Raw genomic sequence first — 19,272 nt, 5'->3', positions numbered from 1 at the left:
ATCTTTAAAAAAGTCCCATGATACATTGCAGTGATTTGAGTGAAGATACAATTACACAGTCACACAGTGAGCTCAAGGAAAACAGTGATATAAAGTTCATAGATGATGCCTTGGTAAATATACACAAAAGTTCTAAATAACTATGTCCTATGTCCTTGAAATTACATTTCTAGGAATTTTTATGAATTGTGAAATAATGTTCATAAAAATATGCATTTTGCAGACATTTCAACAATTGCAGAAATCAAAGAGATATATAATAGCATGTCAGAAGTTGCTTTAAAACTTGTACATGTACTACATTTACCTTATCCACTCATCCAAAAAGTAATTTGATTTGTAATGATGAACATGCTGATAATATTGCTTTCATCATCACATGTTGTTCACAAATACTGATGGTCAACTCTGTACTTCATAAATATGTATAAATAAAAACAATTTTAAGCATTTAAAAGAACGTGTGGTACATTCATAAAGTCATTTTGAAATAGGTGAAATTTTGAAATACTAAGAATTTTTTTAAATATTTTGAGCATTTTTCCTGTGCATGTTGGCCATTTGTATTATGTCTTCTTTAGAGAAACGTCTATCCAGGTCTTTGTCTGTTTTTAAATTAGTTTACTTGTTTTTTTGCTGTTTGATTTCCTTACATATTCTGGATATTAGCCTCTTGTCTGAAGTGCAGTTTGCAAACACTTTTACTCATTCTGTAGGTTTTTTCTTCTCTTTGTTGACAGTGTCCCTTGCTGTGCAGAAGCTTTTTAGTTTGATGCAGTCTCATTTCTGTATTTTTGCTTTATTTGCTGTGACTTTGGGGTCTCATTCAAAAAAGCACTGCCTGCTCCCATATCATGTAGCATTACCCTGTTTTCTTCTAGTAGTTTCATAGTTTCAGGTCTTAAGTTAAGGCTTGAATCCATTTTGAGTTTATTTTTCTCTATGCTGAGAGATAAGAGTCTAGTTTCAATCTTCTGCATGTGGATATCCAGTGTCCTCAGCACCACTGATTGAAGATGCTGTCTTTTCCCCACTGTGTATTCTTGACACCGTTGTCAAAAATCAGTTGGCTGTAAAGGCATAACTTTGTTACTGGGCTCTCTATTTTTTTTTTTAACTGTGATGTATATACACAATGGAATACTATTCAACTATAAAAAGAAATGATATCCTATCATTTGCAGAAACATGGATGGAGCTGGAAACCACCACGTTAAATGAAGTATGGCAGGCACAGAAAGACAAATACCACATGGTCTCACTCATACGTGGGATCTAAAAAAAAAGAATTGTGGTTCTCACAGAAGTAAAGGATAGAATAATGGTTACCAGAGGCTGGAAGAAGGGAGGTGTTGGGGGAGGAGAAAGGGTGGACTAATGGGTAAAATACTATGCTATCTACCCTAAGTGATTCATTGTAAAGTGTATGCATATTGAAACAACACACTGTACCCCCAAAAAATAAATATAAATAAAATTGAAAAACGTTGAATTCTGTTACCCCATCATTATCAATTATAATGAAGCAAATCAGATTTCTATTTTATGCTACATTTTTCATATTATTTGCATATATCATCATTTATTCATTATTAAACCCACTAATTAGACAAGACAGGTGCTATGACTTGCATATGTATTCTCCAAAATATAGGTTGCCAGTGTGATAGTATTAAAAGGTGGGGTATTTAAAAAGCAATTAGATCATAAGGGATCCTCCTTCACGAATGGGATTAAAGGCGCATAAGAGGCTTCATGCATCATCAGGCTCCCTTGCCCTTTTGCCTTCCGCCAAGTGAGGCACACAGAGTTCTTCCCTGTGAAGGATGCACATCAAGGCTCCTTCTTTGAAGTGAACAACAGCTTTCAACAAACAACTGGACCTGCCAGTGTTTTGATCTTTGACTTCCCAGCCTCCAGAACTGTTAGAAAATAAATTTGTGGTTTTATTTTAAAAATTGCCCAGTTTGTAATATTTTGTTATAGCAGCACAAACAGACTAAGACAATAGGTATTATTATGTCCTTTCCATAGATGAGAATATACAGGGTCCAAATGTAGTAGAAAAACATGAGCCAATAACCCTGGTTCCATAGTACCAGGATGTTAGACAATAGATGTAGAAATAACCAATAAAATAGGGATCAAGAAAGAATATATATTTCATTATCTTTTTAAAGAGCTTTTTTTTATTCACAGATAAAAATTGTCTACATTTATGGTATACAATGGGATGTTTTGATATGCGTATGCATTGTAAAATGATAAAATTAATTAACATATCCATCATTTCACATACTTATTATTTTTAAAAAAAAGATTTTTTTAAAAGGGGGGTATTTAAAACTGGTTACACAAATACAGTGGGTTGAAATTAAACAGAATTAAGTTAAGTGCACTTAAGGGATTAGAAATATATGTACAATATGTTTTAAGATGAATATCATGTTAAATCCAGCCCTCTGCAGCTATTTTCTACATTTCACAGCTCTGATCTAATTTTTCCACAGATTGGCTCCACTGACCCTCAAAACAGTTGGTGAGCTTCCTCTGACCCTCTAGCTGTCTGCTCTGTTGCCTCTGGACCTGTCTTGCTTGTTGCTTGTCTAAGGACTAACAATTCATTTTAGGTCACCATTTATAAAGGAATAAAAGATCTAAGTAAGAAGGAATCATAAGGAAATGATTCAGCAACATGTATAGTTGTGGATTCCTTCCTGCCTCAGAAGAATCCATCTTTTTCCTCCCTTGTTTGGATTTTTTAACCTATTAAATTATTAAGGAGGATATTGTTGAAGTATAAGCCAGAATAATGTGGTTATTCATATTAATCAATATTATTGAACCAAGTTGGTTGTGATGTGTTCAAGCATTCTTTTTTCTTAATGAAAATTGCTTTCTTCTAATAAGACTAGTGGTCATTGTAAAGCATCTACACAAGAAAATGTAAAGAAAAGTAAAAAGAAATAAAAACAATTTACAAACCATCGAAAATGATGAATAGCATGTAAAACTTACGTATCAAGATATGCAAATTTCTTGACCTCTGTTTTGAATATTTTACTAACAGATTCCTGAAAAAAGCAAATATCACAGCCAACAAAGATACAACTATTTACTGCTTGAGAGCATGAGCAAGAAGTAGAGGCCAGTTAACAGTTTGGTCAGTATGGAAGGTAATAAGCAGAGAGAGTAATGCTTTCATGATGAGACTTTATTCACTAGCAAAACTTATGTTTCAGATGCAAAATATATGTATATATATATAAATGTTAAATAGAGGGGCATACAAAATTTAAATAATTAAACTTGGTGACAAAGCAGTCTCAAGATGAATATCAAATAAGACAGAAGCTGGAATGCACAAGCCAATTAATTAGATATGTACGTATTTACGCAAAAATATTTCTTACACATACATTATAAGTCTACGATTGTGTTATTTGGGTAGCTGTCCTGGTTAAAAAAAAAAAAAAAAAAGACAGCAGTCCCCAATTTCAACAAACTCATTTTCTCAGAGGAAATGCTAAAATGGAAATAATTACTTATCATAGGGGCACAAATGAGGAACAGCCAACAGACAACACAGTTTTAGAAGACTTGCCAGTAGAAGTGATGCTCAAACTGGAAACTACCAATACGTAGTTTGCACACAGAAAGTGCTGAAGAGTATACTCAGTATTTCAAATTTGATTTTGAACTTGACGATACTGATAGTAAATATTAGCAAGTATTGTTAGAGTATTTCTCATACTTAACTAAAGAGACAATGCACAAAAGAAATAATGTGGTTTTTGTGTTTTTTTTTTCAGCTGTATATCCTTGGACCAAACATTGCTTCACATGTGGCAAATAAATTGTGCATTAAAATACTCCCTGTATTGTGTATCCCAATGAATGCTGAGTATCTATTACATACAAGCAGAAGAGGGTAAGGAGAGTCACAGAAGTGAGCCAACAATGTGGAAGTTCCTTTTTAAAACACAAAAGAAAACATAAACACATGCTTAGTCATGGTGGTAAAATATTGCAAGTTGCAAATGGATCAACAAAGCCTGTGCATGGAGCCCACATTAGTTGTTACATATTTACATTTTATGAAGGACCAAATCATCTAGGAAAGACATGAAAAATGATTATATTTAAATATTCACCTTTAAAAGACAGAAGAGATCTCAGACATAAATAGAAATCACAATTTTGTTGAATCACAACACATTATGGGTCAAATCTAATAACATGTGAATATCCAACAGGATATAGATTACAAATGTGAAAGAAAGGAGGAAATTGGGATGGTAGAACATATTTTAAAGGTATGTTTAAAAATCTATCACAAGCTATCAAAACAATAAAAATCAATTGAGTAGCCAAGCCCACTAGAGTGTAGGCAACATCAATCACTACTTACAGAAGAAACTAAGTGTGAATTTAGTTTGCTCTAAGTGCAACTGTTTATTGCTATCTGGTTTGAAATCACTCTACTCAAGGAAAATACCTCTAAATTTTACATTAAGATTGAATAAAATTCAGTAGTCAGTGATGAGAAACCACACAATAACGACCTACATCCTGTTGGGACTGACTGATGACCCTCAACTTCAGATTCCTATTTTTGTTTTTCTATTTCTCACTTACATAATAAGTATAACTGGAAATCTGACCATCATATTTCTCACTTTGGTGGACTTCCACCTTAAAACACCCATGTACTTTTTCCTACAGAATTTTGCCTTATTAGAAATTTCATTTACATCTGCTTGTATTCCTAGGTATTTGTATAACATAGCAACATGTGACAGGTCAATTACTTATAGTGTTTGTCTCGTTCAAGCATTTTTTATTGATGTCTTTGGAGTAACAGAATTCTTTCTTCTGGCCATCATGTCCTATGACCGCTACGTGGCCATCTGCAAACCCCTGAATTATGTGACCATCATGAGCAGCCCAGTCTGCAGGAGACTTGTCCTCTGCTGTTGGATGGCTGGCTTGTTGATCATACTTCCACCACTTACACAATTCATAAATTTGAAATTCTGTGACTCAAATGTCATTGATCACTTTTTCTGTGATTCATCTCCTATCTTGAAGATTTCGTGCTCAGACACATGGCACATAGAGCAGATGGTCATAGTCTGTGCTGTGCTGACCTTCATCACAACCCTTCTGTGTGTTGTTCTTTCCTACATCTACATCATCAAAACCATTCTCAGATTCCCCTCTGCCCAGCAAAGGAAAAGGGCTTTTTCCACCTGCTCTTCTCACATGACTGTGGTTTCCATCACCTACGGAAGCTGTATCTTCATCTATGTCAAACCTTCAGCAAAGGAGTCTGTGGATATTAACAAGGGTGTGACAGTGCTGATGACATCCGTTGCTCCCATGTTGAATCCATTCATTTACACTCTGAGAAACAAACAAGTGAGACAAGCATTCAGTGATTCCTTCAAAAAACTTGCATTGGTCTCAAAGAAGTAAGGGAATGCTCAAGTGTAGAAATCAAATATCAAACTAAGAGTAAATCAATCAGTTCCAAATCTGTTTGTCTCTTCTTGATCTGTTCTCTATTCACGTTAACTTTCTCATTTATTGCACCCAGAACAAATACCCTCCACCGCATTCTCCTTTCATCCCCCTACAAACAAACGTCTTTTAGGATAAAATCTCAATCGTAAGACATTATAATATTTTTCTAGTAAATGTAATCCTGACTTTATTTCCCATCTATCAAGCAAAAATTAAAAACAAAGTAACATAAAACAAATGCAAATCAAAAAAGTAAACCACTAGCTTATCTTAAATTATTTTGTACTTGCAAGAAAATAATTGATTTAAATTTCTCATCATCTCTTTCATTCTAAACATTGCTGAATATTTTACTTGACTAAATTAAAATTTATTGATTTCCTAGTTCTTAGGCCAAATCTCAGGCAGAGACAAAAAATTGATAATATCCCTGAACTTATTAAGTCACTAATAATCCTATATAACTATATTTTTTTAAAAGGACCATCATCAAGAAATAAATGATATAATTGAAAAGTTAAGAAAAAAATGCATGTCCAAATAAATGTGTTTTAAATAGAAGCAGAATTTAATATTGAGGATACTGAAGTATATTCATAGACATGTACATACACATTATAAAATGCAAAAATTTTAAATTAAAAGAATCACAGATTATACAGACTAAATATTAACTCAAAGTTGAGAAAGGCACTTTTCTGAAAGGATATGAAATTATAAGTACAATGTCAAAATGTTAATTGCAGTTGAAAAATTAAGTTACTAGGAAAGGAGAAAACGTTTAACTGCTAAAATATAATATGACATCTTAACTCAAAAGGCAGCTAAATTAAGCAGTAAGTTTTTATGTATCGTGGAAACTTACACTTTTAATAGAAATCAAGGAAATTAAACCAGCAGTATATGGAAGTCTCAAGTAATTTAAAAGGAAGTTCAAATAAAAATTTATAATTAAAATAAGTTAATTTTTTTAATAAAGTGAACAACATAGATTAGAAAACAAAATATCCATTAATTTTTCTCAAAAGTGCTCACACAATCACTAAATAAATTTTCACATTGATAAATTTTCTCCCATCGTTCTGGGATGCAGGCCTATTGGTTCTCCTTTGGACTCTCACCTGGAGTTCCCAAAAGTTTACACTTACCGTTGCCTATGCAAAGAATGCTCTCACCTTCATTCTTCCATCTGATTTTTATTCTTCATTTATATCTCAATTCAAATGCCACTTTTACTTAAAGGCTGTTTCTCCCTGCCCCATCACACAGCATACAAACCCAGTTTAGAAAAACACTGTATCCTCCCTGCTGTTTTGACCTAAGTTTTAACTTTTGTTTCTATAGCACCAATCTCACTAAAATTTTGTTTACACTGTATATATAAAATCTAGTCTACACTCTGGTTTCTCTTCAGATCGTATAAATCTTTCGCCTTTTAAAATCTAGTCTAAAGCCAAATACCTTATTTTTGTGTGCACTAGAGTGTATATAAAATTTAGTAACTAAATGATACGGAATATATTACTTCCAAACAATACTGAATAAAAAATATCACAACCCCTGCAAAAAAGGAGAATAGTTATTTATTGAAAAATATGTTAATTTCTGGCCGAAAATACATAAAATATTTAAATAGGTATGATATGCTATATATCTTTAAACGATTTTGAATCAAGTTAACTATCCTGTATCTGTTCACCATTTGTGTGTCTTCCTTTGAAAAATGTCTATTCAGCTCCGTTGCCCATTTTTTAACTGAGTTATTTGTTTTTTAACTGTGTAATTGCTTGAGTTCCTTGTATATTATGGATATTAATATCTTGTCAGATGCATAGTTAGCAAAAATTTTCTCCCACTCTGTAGGTTGTTGTTTCACTCTGTTGATGGTTTCCTTGCCTCTGTAAAAGCTTTTTAGTTTGATATAGTCCCATTTGTTTATTTCTCTTTTGTTGCTTGAGTTTTCATGTTCATGTTCACAATGTCTGTGCCCAGACCTAGTTCCTGAAGTGCTTCACCTACATTTTCCCTTAGTAATTTTACAGTTTCAGGTCTTACACTTAAGTCTTTAACCCATTTTGAGTTGATTTTAGTAAATGGTAAGAGATGCATGTCTAGTTTCATTCTTCTGCATATGGATATCCAATCTTCCCAGCACCACTTACTAAAGAGGCAGTCTTGTCCCTAATGTAGTTTTTTGTTGCCTTTGTCAAATATCAGATGGCTATAAGTCTGAGGGGTGATTTCTGGGTTCTCTGTTCTGCTCCACTAGTCCAAGTGTCTATTTTTATGCCAGTACCATGCTCAACATCATTTGTCATCAGGGAAATACAAATTAAAACCACACTGACATATCACCTTACCCCAGGTAGACTGGCTATAATCAAAAAGACAGAATAACAAATGCTGGCAATTGTGTAGAGAGAAGGGAACACTCCTACACTGTTGGTAGGACTGTAAATTAGTACAACCACTATGGAAAACAGTATGGAGGTTTCTCAAACAACTACAGATTGATTTTTTCATATTATCCAGCAATCCCACTACTGGGTATATACCCAGAGGAATGGAAATCATCATGTCAAAGGGATACCTGCATTCCCATGTTCATTGCAGGTCTGTTCACAATAGCCAAGATGTGGAACCTAAATGTCCATCGAGGGACAATTGGATAAGGAAAATGTGGTGTATATATACACCATGGATACTACTCTGCCATAAAAAAGAATGAAATTCTCCCATTTGCAACAACATGGATGAGCTTGGAGAAACTTACATTGAATGAAATAAGCAAAGCACAGAGGGATAAATACCGCATGTGCTCACTCATAAGTGGGAGCTAAGAGAGAGAGAAGGAAGGCAAGAAAGACCACAGTGGTCACTTGGACTTGCAGAGGGAGAGGACATACCTAGGGATACAAAGTGAAGTGGGAAGAGGGGGATGTGGATGGAGGTGGGGGATAATTAAGATAAATGAGTGGCGGACATGGGGTATTATCACAATTTGTGGTAATGGGCATGTGGCAATCACATCTTAGGCATGAGTGGTGACAGTCAGCTTTGTATCTCATGTATATTCATAACCAATAAAAAATGTACAATTCAAAAAAATAAATAAATAAAAATAAGAAAAGCTTAATTTTAAAAAAAAGATTTAACTATCTTGCCAGATTTTATTTTTATTTTAAGATATGACAACAATTAACAAAAGTTATAGTGCACTGAGTGATCAATTTAGGCTAACTATATTCATGTCTATAATATTATTATTTCTCTATATTTACTTATATCTGTATATATATGGACAGATATATGTGTAACATAAATATACATAATATATACCTAATATTATAATGGCTGATCTTCCAGAGAGCCCTAAAACTGGTTTTTCATATGTGCTTCACAGGTGGGCAAATTGAGGTGAGGGAATATGAAGTAGTGGTAGTAAGTGTTGGAGCCAGGGTTCAATCCTGTGTCATATGATTCCAGGTCTCTGATTGCGATAGGACATAGCACTGCCTTTTCAGAATTGCAAACATAATTATCAAGATTAAATCAAAGAACATGGCAAGAATATGTATTTTTATTTAAAACACCAATGTTTAAATAAAAACATGTTTTTATTTACAGCATCAAAATGATAAGAGAATCTTTAACAGATACAAGTAGAAAATTTTATAATTGGACAAATTTCCTTCCCCTAAATTAAAAATGTTATTGACATAATAATTTATGATGCTAAAAATGTCAGTTATTTAATGAAATGACATTCTGTATTCAATCATATCTTGCAAAGAGGTTTTATCTGGAATTCTCAAATTTATGGCTATTTCAAAATTGAATATTTATGAGATATCAAAACAAGTTCACCGGAACATTGATCCAGCAGTCACTAATCTGCAAGGCAATGGAGAAATATCACGAGACTTCTGCATAAAGACATACCAAGTCCAAAAAATTTTTTATTCCTAAAGAGAGAATATTATTACAGCTTGATCCAGAAAAATCTGGTGACCGCTGCTCTGAAATTTTCAGTTCTACGAATTTAAATTCTAGCAGAAAATTCTTATTGAAATGTTCTCATTTTTGTCACTTGTAAAAATATACTTAACACATTTTCAGAGATACAGTCTAAGGCCCAGAGGGAAGTGCATACAGCCCAGCAAACTCTGAAGCAAGCCAGGACCAACTGGACCGCTTGTGGCATCAGGATCCAGTCTAAGGCCCTGGGGGGAAGGGAAGTGCACACAGCCCAGCAGCTGCAGAGTTGAGCCAAGACCTCTGTGGCACTGGGGTCCAGTCTAAGGGCCTGGCAGGCAAGTGAAGCACACAAAGCCCAGCAGGCAGCTAGGTGAGCTGAGACCTGCACAGCACCAGGGTCTCAGTCCACAGAAAGCTAGAACAGGACCCAGGCTGGTGTAATATAGATAATGACACACCTTCTGTCACCACAAGGACAGTTCACCACCACAGTAGCAGTGAGGGCCACACTACAGGCAACCTGCCACTCACCTGACTACATTGCTATAAGAAGAGTCACCAGTCAAGCCTGCAAATAGAGAAGGAAGTCTTTACCTCGTAGTCAACCCCAGAGTAACACAAGAAGCATGTCCTCTACCAGATGACCAAACATCAATGAAAAAATACAAAAACTACAAACAAACAAGATATGACACCACCAAAGGAATACAGTAATGCTCAAATTACAGACCCCATAGAACAAGGAATCCTTGAAATGTCTGTAAAAGAATTCCAAGCAATGATCTTAAGAAAGCTTGAAGAAATAAAAGAAGACTCAATTAGAGAACACAAGGAAACAAGAAAAAAATATCCAGAATATGAAGGAGGAAATTTACAAAGAGATAAATACCTTAAAAAGAGAATGTAGCAGAACTCCTAGAAGTGAAAGATACACTTATTAAAATAAAAAACACAACAGAGAGCTTTAAGCAGCAGGCTAGAGCAAGCAGGAGAAAGAATTTCAGATCTCGAAGATGGTCTTTTTCAAATAACCCAGGCAGACAAGAAAAGGGAAACAATAATTAAAAATAATGAGGAAAATCTAAGAGAGATGGCAGACAACCACAAGCACTCTAACATCCAAATTGTGAGTATTCCTGAAGGGGAGGAGAAAGGAAAAGGTATTTAAAACCTATTCAAGGAAATAATAACAGAAAACTTACCAGGAGTAGGGAGAGATGCAGACCTTCAGATTCAGGAAGCTCAAAGGTCCCCAAACAGATTCAATCCAAAAAGATCCTCTCCAAGATACATAATAGTCAAACTTGCAAAGCTCAAAGACAAAGAGGGAATTCTAAAAGCAGAAAGAGAAAAGCATCAAGTCACCTATAAGGGAATGCCTATCAGACTAAGAGCAGACTTCTCAACTGAAACCCTACAGGGCAGAAGAAAGTGGAATGATATATTCAAAACACTAAAAGAAAAAAATTGCCAGCCAAGAATTCTTTACGTAGCAAGGCTCTCCTTCAGAAATGAGGGAGAAATAGTGTATTTCCAAGACAAACAAAACTTGTGGGAGTTCACCACTACAAGACCATCCCTGCAAGAAATTCTCAAGGGAGTCCTTCATCTGGAATCTGAATAATGAATGTCACTATCACTGATACACAAGAAAGAGCAAAACCTACTGTTAAAACAAAAATGCCAGTGACAGAAAGAAGCTAAATCACGCCGCTCAAATATCCAACTAACATTGAAGAAGAGAAATACAAGGGGAATTAAGGATCAAAAGATATTTAAAACATCTAAATAAAAAGCAATTAAATGACAGGAATCAAACAGTATCTGTCAGTAACCACCCTAAATGTGAATGGATTAATCTCCCCATTCAAAAGGCACCAACTGAATGCTTGGGTTAAAAACCTAGACCTAAGGATATGCTGTTTTCAAGAGAACCATCTCACATATAGAGACACACGTAGACAAAACAAAAAGGGATGGGAAAAGATACAGCATGCAAATGGAAACCAAAAACAAGGAGGAGTAGCTATTCTTATACTGGATAAAATAGACTTTAAACCAAGAAACGTAGAAGGAGACAAAGAAGGCCACTATACAATGATAAAAGGATCTATCCACCTAGAAGACATAACAACCAAAAATATATATGCACCCAATACTGGAGTGCCCAGATATATAAAGCGAACATTCTTAGACCTAAAGAAAGAAATATGCCCTAATCCGTTAAGAGTGGGTGAGTGGGTGACATGAACACCCCTCTCTCAGTATGGGACAGATCTTCCAGGCAGCAAATCAACAAAGAGACATAGGATTTAAACTACACATTAGACCAACTGGACCTTGCAGATATATACAGAACATTTCACCCAAAAACTAAAGAATATACTTTCTTCTCATCAGCTCATAGAACATTCTCCAGGTTAGAACACATATTAGGTCACAAATCTAGCCTCAGAAATTTTAAAAAATTGAAATCATTCCAAGTATCTTTACAGACCACAGTAGACTAAATTTGGAAATTAATAATAAGCAAAACTCTGGAAATTATACAAATACATGGAAACTAAATAATAGGCTCCTGAATGACCTATGGGTCCAAGAAGAAATTAAACAGGAAATCAAAAAACTTCTACAAACTAATGAAAATTAAGAGACATCATACCAAAACCTGTGGGATACAGCAAAAGCAGCACTAACAGGCAGATTTATTGCAATAAATACTTACATCCAAAAAATGGAAAGACTTCAAATGAACAACCTAAAACTATGCCTCAAAGAACTTGAAAAATAGCAATAATCCAAACCTAAGGTTAGTAGACAAAAAGAAATAATTAAGATTATAGCAGAACCAAATAAAATAGAGACCCAAAAAAAACAAACAATAGAAAAGATCAAGAAAACAAAAAGTTAGTTTTTCAAGAACATAAATAAAATAGACAAACCACTAGCTAGGTTAACAAAAAAAAAAAAAAAGAGAGAAAAGACCCAAATAACACAAATCAGAAATGAAATTGAGACATTACAACTGAAACTACAGAAACACAAAGAATCATTAGAGACTATAATAAACAACTGTATGACAACAAATATGAAAATTTGGAAGATATGGATAAGTTTCTAGACACATACAAACTACCAAGACTGAACCAAGAAGAGATAAAAAAAAATAAAAATAAAAAAAAAAATAAAAAACCTGAACAGACCAAAAACAAGCAAGGAGATTGAAGTGGTAATTAGTAATCTTCCAACAAAACAAGTCCAGGTCTGGATGGCATTACAGGTGAATCCTATCTAACTTTTAAAGAGGAGTTAATACCAATTCTCCTCAAACTATTCCAAACAATTGAAACAGAAGCTACTCTCTCAAACTCATTCTATGAGGCCAACGTAACTCTTATACCAAAGCCAGAGAAAGACACAACAAAAACTGAAATTGCATGCCAATATCCTTGATGATCCTAGATGCAAAAATCCTCAACAAAATATTATCAATCAGAATACAGCAACAAATTTTTGAAATTATACACTATAATCAAGTGAGATTAATCCCAGGGATGCAAGGATGGCCCAACAAGCAAAAGTCAATAAATGTGATACATTAAATGAACAAACTCAAGGATGAACACCACAGGATGATCCCCAGGCCAGGAGGGTGAACACGGAGCAGGAAGACGTCCAGCCAGAGAGGCGGAAGATCTGCAGAGACCACACGCCCTGCAGTGCCAGCGCCTGACACAGCAGGTAGGCCTTGCCGCTGCTGCCCAACTCCATCCCCAGCCCAGCCAAGTGTGCACAGAGCAGGGAGACGTCCAGCTGGAGAAGTTGAAGATCCGCAGAGACCACATGCCCTGCAATGTCAGTGCACAACTCAACAGGTGAGCCTCGCCGCCACCACCCAACTCCATCCCCAGCCCGGCTGAGTACATGCTGACCAGAGAGGTTCCTCTCCAGAGAGGCCCAAGACCCGAGGCAACCATGCACCCAAGGCCCTAGTGGTCAACCAAAGATACACTGAGGCATCCAAACCAAATTGGCAGCCTCAGCAGCATCCTAGCCAGACAATAGTGTCAAACCAGTGGACTGTGAAATCCCCTGCCACAATGACTAAACATCAAAGGAAAGATACCAGAAATGTGAAAAATCAAGAAAGTATGCCACCAAAGGGTAATAACTCACAAGCTCTAGATCCTATAGAACAAAAAGCCCTTGAAATGTCTGTCAAGGAATTTCAGGTGATAATTCTAAGCAAACTAAATGAGACATAAAAAAACTCAGCTACACAACACAATGAAATGAGGAAAAGTATACAGGACTTGAAAGAAGAAATGTACAAGGAAATAAATGCCCTGAAAAAGAATGTAGCAGAGCCGGCCGAGCTGAAGAATTCATTAAACGAAATAAAAAACACAACAGAGAGGTAAACCAGAAGGCTAGAACAAGCAAAAGAGAGAACTTCAGACCTTGAAGATGGGCTGTTTGAAATAGCAAAGGCAGACAAAAAAAAAAGAAAAAGAACTAAAAACATTGAAGAAAATCTAAGAGAAATATCAGACATCCATAAGCGCTCAAATATCCAAGTCATGGGTATTCCAGAAGGGGAGGAAAAAGGAGACTGCATTGAGAACATATTCAACAAAATAGTGCCAGAAAACTTCCCAGGTATAGGAAAAGACACAAAACTTCAGATTCGGGAAGCTCAAAGATCCCCAAATGTATTCAACCCAAAAAGATCTTCTCCAAGTCATGTTATAGTCAAATTGGCAAAACTCAAAGACAAAGAGAGAATCTTAAAAGCTGCAAGAGAGAAGCGTCAAATCACTTATAAGGGAGCCCCAATCAGACTAACATCAGACTTTTCATTACAAACCCTAAAAGCCAGAAAAGATTGGGATGATATATTCAAAATACTAAAAAAAAAGAGGTTGCCAGCAAAGAATACTCTACCCTGCAAGGCCATCCTTCAGAAATGAAGGGCAAATAGAATATTTCTCTGACAAACAAAAACTGTGGGAGTTCACTACCACATGACCACCCTTACAAGAAATTCTCAAGGGAATACTGGGTTTGCTACCTGAAAAACAACTACCACTTCCATGAAAACCCAAGAAAAATCTAAACCTACTAGTATAATAAAAATGCCAGCAATGAACAGAAAACAAAAAAAACCCCAGCTATCTACAACCCAAAGAACGAACAAATACAGAAAACAAACAGTAAATCAGAAAGAAAGGAGCAAAAGACACTTAAGACATCCAAACAAAAATCAATAAACTGCTAGGATTAAATCAACAGTTTTCAATAATAACTCAGTGTAAAAGGTTTAAATTCCTCAATCAAAAGACGCAGACTGGCTGACTTGATTAAAAAGGAGGACCCAACTGTGCTGCCTTCAAGAGACCGAACTAACTGATAAATACTCACATAGACTAAGAGTGAAAGGATGGAAAAAGATTTACCATGCAAACAGAAATGAAAAATGAGCTGTAATAACTATTCTTATATCTGATAAAATAGACTTTAACTAAATAACATAAAACAAGATAATGAGGGCCACTACATAATGATAAAAGGATTGATCCATCAAAAGAGAAATAACAATCATAAATATGTACACACCCAATGTGGGAGCAGCCAGATTTAAAAAGCAAACTCTATTACACCTAAAGAAGGAAATAGACACTAACACCATAATAGCAGAGGATCTGACACCCCACTGTCAATATTGGACAGATCATCTAGGCAAAGCATCAGCAGAGAAACACAACATCTAAACAACATTCTAGACCAATTGGACTTGGCAGATAACTACAGAACATTCCATCCAACAAACTCAGAATATTCATTATCCTCATCAGCACATGGATCTTTCTCTGGGATAGATCACATGTTATGTCACAAATCAAGTCTCAACAAATTCAAAAATTTGGAACTATCCCATGTATTTTTACAGACCACAATGGACTAAAATTAGAAATCAATAACAAACAAAATTCTGGAAACTATACAAACACATGGAAATTAAACAGCATTCTACTTAAGGACATATGGGCCCAAGAAGAAATCAAACATGAAATCAAAAACTTTCTTGAAACTAATGAAAATAATGATACATCATACCAAAACCTGTGGGATACAGCAAAAGCAGTATTAAGGGGGATATTTATCACATTAAATGCTTATTTCAGAAGAATGGAAAGATGGCGAGTGAACAACCTAATACTTCACCTTAAAGAACTAGAAAAACAATAACAACCCAAACCCAAAGTTAGCAGACAGAAAGAAATCATTAAGATCAGAGCAGAACTTAATGAAATTGAAACCCAAAAAACTATACAAAAGATCAATGAATCAAAAAGTTGGTTTTTTGAAAAGATAAATAATATTGACAAACCATTAGAATGGCTAACTAAAAAAGGAAGAGAGAAGATCCAAATAACAAAAATTAGAAATGAAAAAGATGATATTACAACTGATACATCTGAAATACAAAGAATCATTCAAGACTACTATAAACAACTATATGCCAACAAATTTGAAAATCTGGAGGAAATGGATAAATTTCTAGACACACACAAACTCCCAAAACTGAGCCAAGAAGATGTAGAAAATCTGAACAGACCAATAAAAATAAAGGAGATTGAAGCTGTTATCAGAAGGCTCCCAACAAAGAAAAGCCCAGGACCAGGTGGATTCACAGCAGAATTTTACCAAACATGCAAAGAGGAATTGACACCCATCCTCTACAAACTATTCCAAAAGATTGAAACAGAGGATTCTTTGAAGCAAACTTCACCCTGATACCAAAACCATGTAAAGATACAACTGAAAAAGAAAGCTACAGGCCGATATCCATGATGAATATAGATGCAAAAATTCTCAATAAAGTACTAGCTAATAGAATACAGCAACACATATGCAAAATTATGCACCACGATCAAGTGGGATTCATCCCAGGGATGCAAGGTTGGTTCAACATACACAAATCAATAAATGTGATACACCATATCAATAAAATCAAACACAAGGACCATAGGATCATCTCTGTAGAGGCTGAAAAAGCATTTGATTAAATTCAACATTCATTCATGAAAATGACCCTCTATAAGTTAGGTATAGGTGGAAAGTATCTCAACATAATTAAAGCCATGTATGATAAACCCACTGCCAATATCATCCTGAATGTGATTTATTCACCTTTTCCTTTAAGAACAGGAAATACACAAGGATGCCCACTCTTACCACTTCTATTCAACATAGCATTGGAAGTACTAGCCAGAGCAATCAGAGAAGAGAAGGAACTAAAGGGCATCCAGATTGGAAAAGATTAAGTTAAACTGTCCCTCTTTGCAGATAACGTCATCCTCTTTATATCGAACAGCCTAAAGCCTCTAAATAAAAACTCTTGGAGTTGATAAATGATTTCAGCAAATTGGCAGGATACAAAATCAACACACAAAAATCAGTAGCATTTCCATTCTCCAATAGTGAACATGCAGAACGAGAAATCAAGAAAGCCTGCCCATTTACAATAGCCACCAAAAAAATAAAATACTTAGGAATTGAGTTAACCAAGGAGGTGAAAAATCTCTATAATGAGAACTACAAACCACTGCTGAGAGAAATTAGAGAGGATACAAGAAGATGGAAAGATATCCCATGCTCTTGGATTGGAAGAATCAACATTGTGAAAATGTCCTTACTAAACAAAGCAAGAGAAAAATTCAATGCAAACCCCATAAAAATTCCAATGCCATTTTTCTCAGAAATGTAAAAAACTATCCAGACTTTCATATGGAATAACAAAAGATCACACATAGCCAAAGCAATTCTGAGCACAAAAAATAAACCTGGATCCATAACACTACCTGACTTTAAACTATACTACAAAGCTATAATAACCAAACAGGATGGTACTGGCATAAAAACAGACACACTGATCAATGGAATAGAACAGAGAATCCAGAAATCAACCCACACTCCTACAGCCACCTGATCTTTGACAAAAGCACCAAGCCTCTACACTGGGGAAGAGATTGCCTCTTCAGCCAATGGTGCTGGGATAACTGGTTATCAATATGCAGGAGAATGAAACTAGACCCGTACCTCTCACCATATACTAAAATCAACTCAAAATGGATTAAAGAATTAAATATAGGGGGAGTTTCAAGATGGCGGCAGCTGCGGCGGCTGGCGCGGAGTAGCTGAGGTGGAAAAGGTGGCCACTGGGCCTCAGGCAGCCGGGAAACTTGTGGACCTTCCTCTGGCCATCTCTTAAGGGAGGACTGCTGCTGCTGGCCGGTCGTGGGGGCTCAACGCCACTTTGCCCCCGGCAGGAGAGGCTGCCTCATTTACCGGCAACAGCTTTGAAGTGTGGAGCAGGAAAAGAACTGATTCTTAGCTGCAAAAGCGAGTCTTGAAACAGGGAACACGGCGCCAGGGCTGCTGTGGATGCAGCCAGGATCCCGGAGGCTGGGGCCGCACTGAAGGCGGCCAGCGGCCCTATTCAGGATTCGAGGTTTCAGGCCGGCATTAAAGAAGATTCCTGGGAGCGCCCGAGCGGCGCCGCGACTGAACAGCCCGAGGCGGCAGCGCCGAGAACACGGAGCAGCGCAGAGAACACGGAAGGCAACAAACCAGAGACAGAGCGAGCGCCCGACCTGGCACAGCACTGTGAGTGATCCCTGGCACAGCTCTGTTCGGGGGGTGGTTGCCCACCCGGCTCCCGCCTCCACCACCAGGCCACTCACTGCCCCAGTGCTGCCTCCATTTTCCCAGGTGCGGGCAGCTCCGCCCTGATCGGCCATCACTGAGCCCATTTGCTTGGCCTGGCGCGGGGCTTTCCGGACCCTGCGGGCCGGCCTCCTCTCCCACTCCCTCCGCGGTTCTCTGGCGGGGCTGGGGGTGTGGGGCGTCCCGACCAGTGTTGGGAGGGCTAGGAAATACGGGCGGGCCGACTGTCACTCCACCACCCCCTGGACTCCGGCCCGGTAAACTTCCTGTTACTGGGAGGCAGATACCATCTCTGCGACCACCAGTTTGGAAAAAAGCCTAACGAATTTCTGGTTGGGAATAGTGTGGTAGGAGAGTTCCCAGGTCCGCTAGAACCTGCCGGAGAGCAGGCTGCAGGCGGGCACTAGACTCGGTTTATACCGGGGGGATACAAAGGTGAACAAGACCCGAGAAAGATCTACACAGTGCTACAAAGGCACCCAGAGAGACCGGTCGTCTGTGCCTAGCAGAAACCTGGTAGACTTCCTGGGCGAGGCGGTGCTGGGCAGGGTCTTGAAGGCCCAGCTGATAGACGAGGGGTGCAGAAGACACACCCCAGCCCAGCACAGTGTGCACAGAGGGGGGAGACGTGCGGCCAGGGAGGCGGAGACTCGACAGAAACCACACACCCGGTGGGGTCGCCACTGCACGATCTAACAGCCTGGGCCAGAGCACACGGAACGGGGAGAAGTCCTGTACAGAAAGTGAAAGCTCAACAGAGATCACACACCCTGTGGTGCGTGATCCACCAGCCCAGCAGAGTACAAGCTGACCAGAAAGGTGGATCCCCGGAGAAGCCCAAGACCCGAGGCAACCACACACACAAGACACTAGAGGCCAACTGAGCAGTCACGGCGGGAGCCATACCAAATTGGCAACCACAGCAACATCCTAGTTAGTCATTAGTCTCAAAACGGTGGACTGTGAAACCCCCTGCCACAATGAATAAACACCAAAAAAAAGACACCAGAAATACAAAAAATCAAGAAAGTACACCAC

The 19,272-nt window shown here is 37.2% G+C and overlaps 1 protein-coding gene across 1 annotated transcript; it reads left to right on the top strand.

Annotated features, from left to right (window-relative positions):
* Positions 1-4,542: 4,542 nt before the first annotated feature.
* LOC134360751 (olfactory receptor 6C2-like) lies at positions 4,543-5,478 on the top strand. Its single transcript, XM_063075506.1, has one exon. The coding sequence runs from the start codon at positions 4,543-4,545 to the stop codon at positions 5,476-5,478; it is 936 nt and encodes a 311-aa protein (XP_062931576.1).
* Positions 5,479-19,272: the final 13,794 nt, after the last annotated feature.

This window comes from Cynocephalus volans, chromosome 12 (assembly GCF_027409185.1).
Source record: "Cynocephalus volans isolate mCynVol1 chromosome 12, mCynVol1.pri, whole genome shotgun sequence".
Taxonomy (NCBI): domain Eukaryota; kingdom Metazoa; phylum Chordata; class Mammalia; order Dermoptera; family Cynocephalidae; genus Cynocephalus; species Cynocephalus volans.
Note: the sequence above shows the minus strand (reverse complement) of the source record. Positions and strands in the feature narration are given on the sequence as shown.

Bases quoted from the DNA above. Each gene is read 5' to 3' on its own strand.
- LOC134360751 (XM_063075506.1), top strand. From the start codon at position 4,543: ATGAGAAACCACACAATAACGACCTACATCCTGTTGGGACTGACTGAT.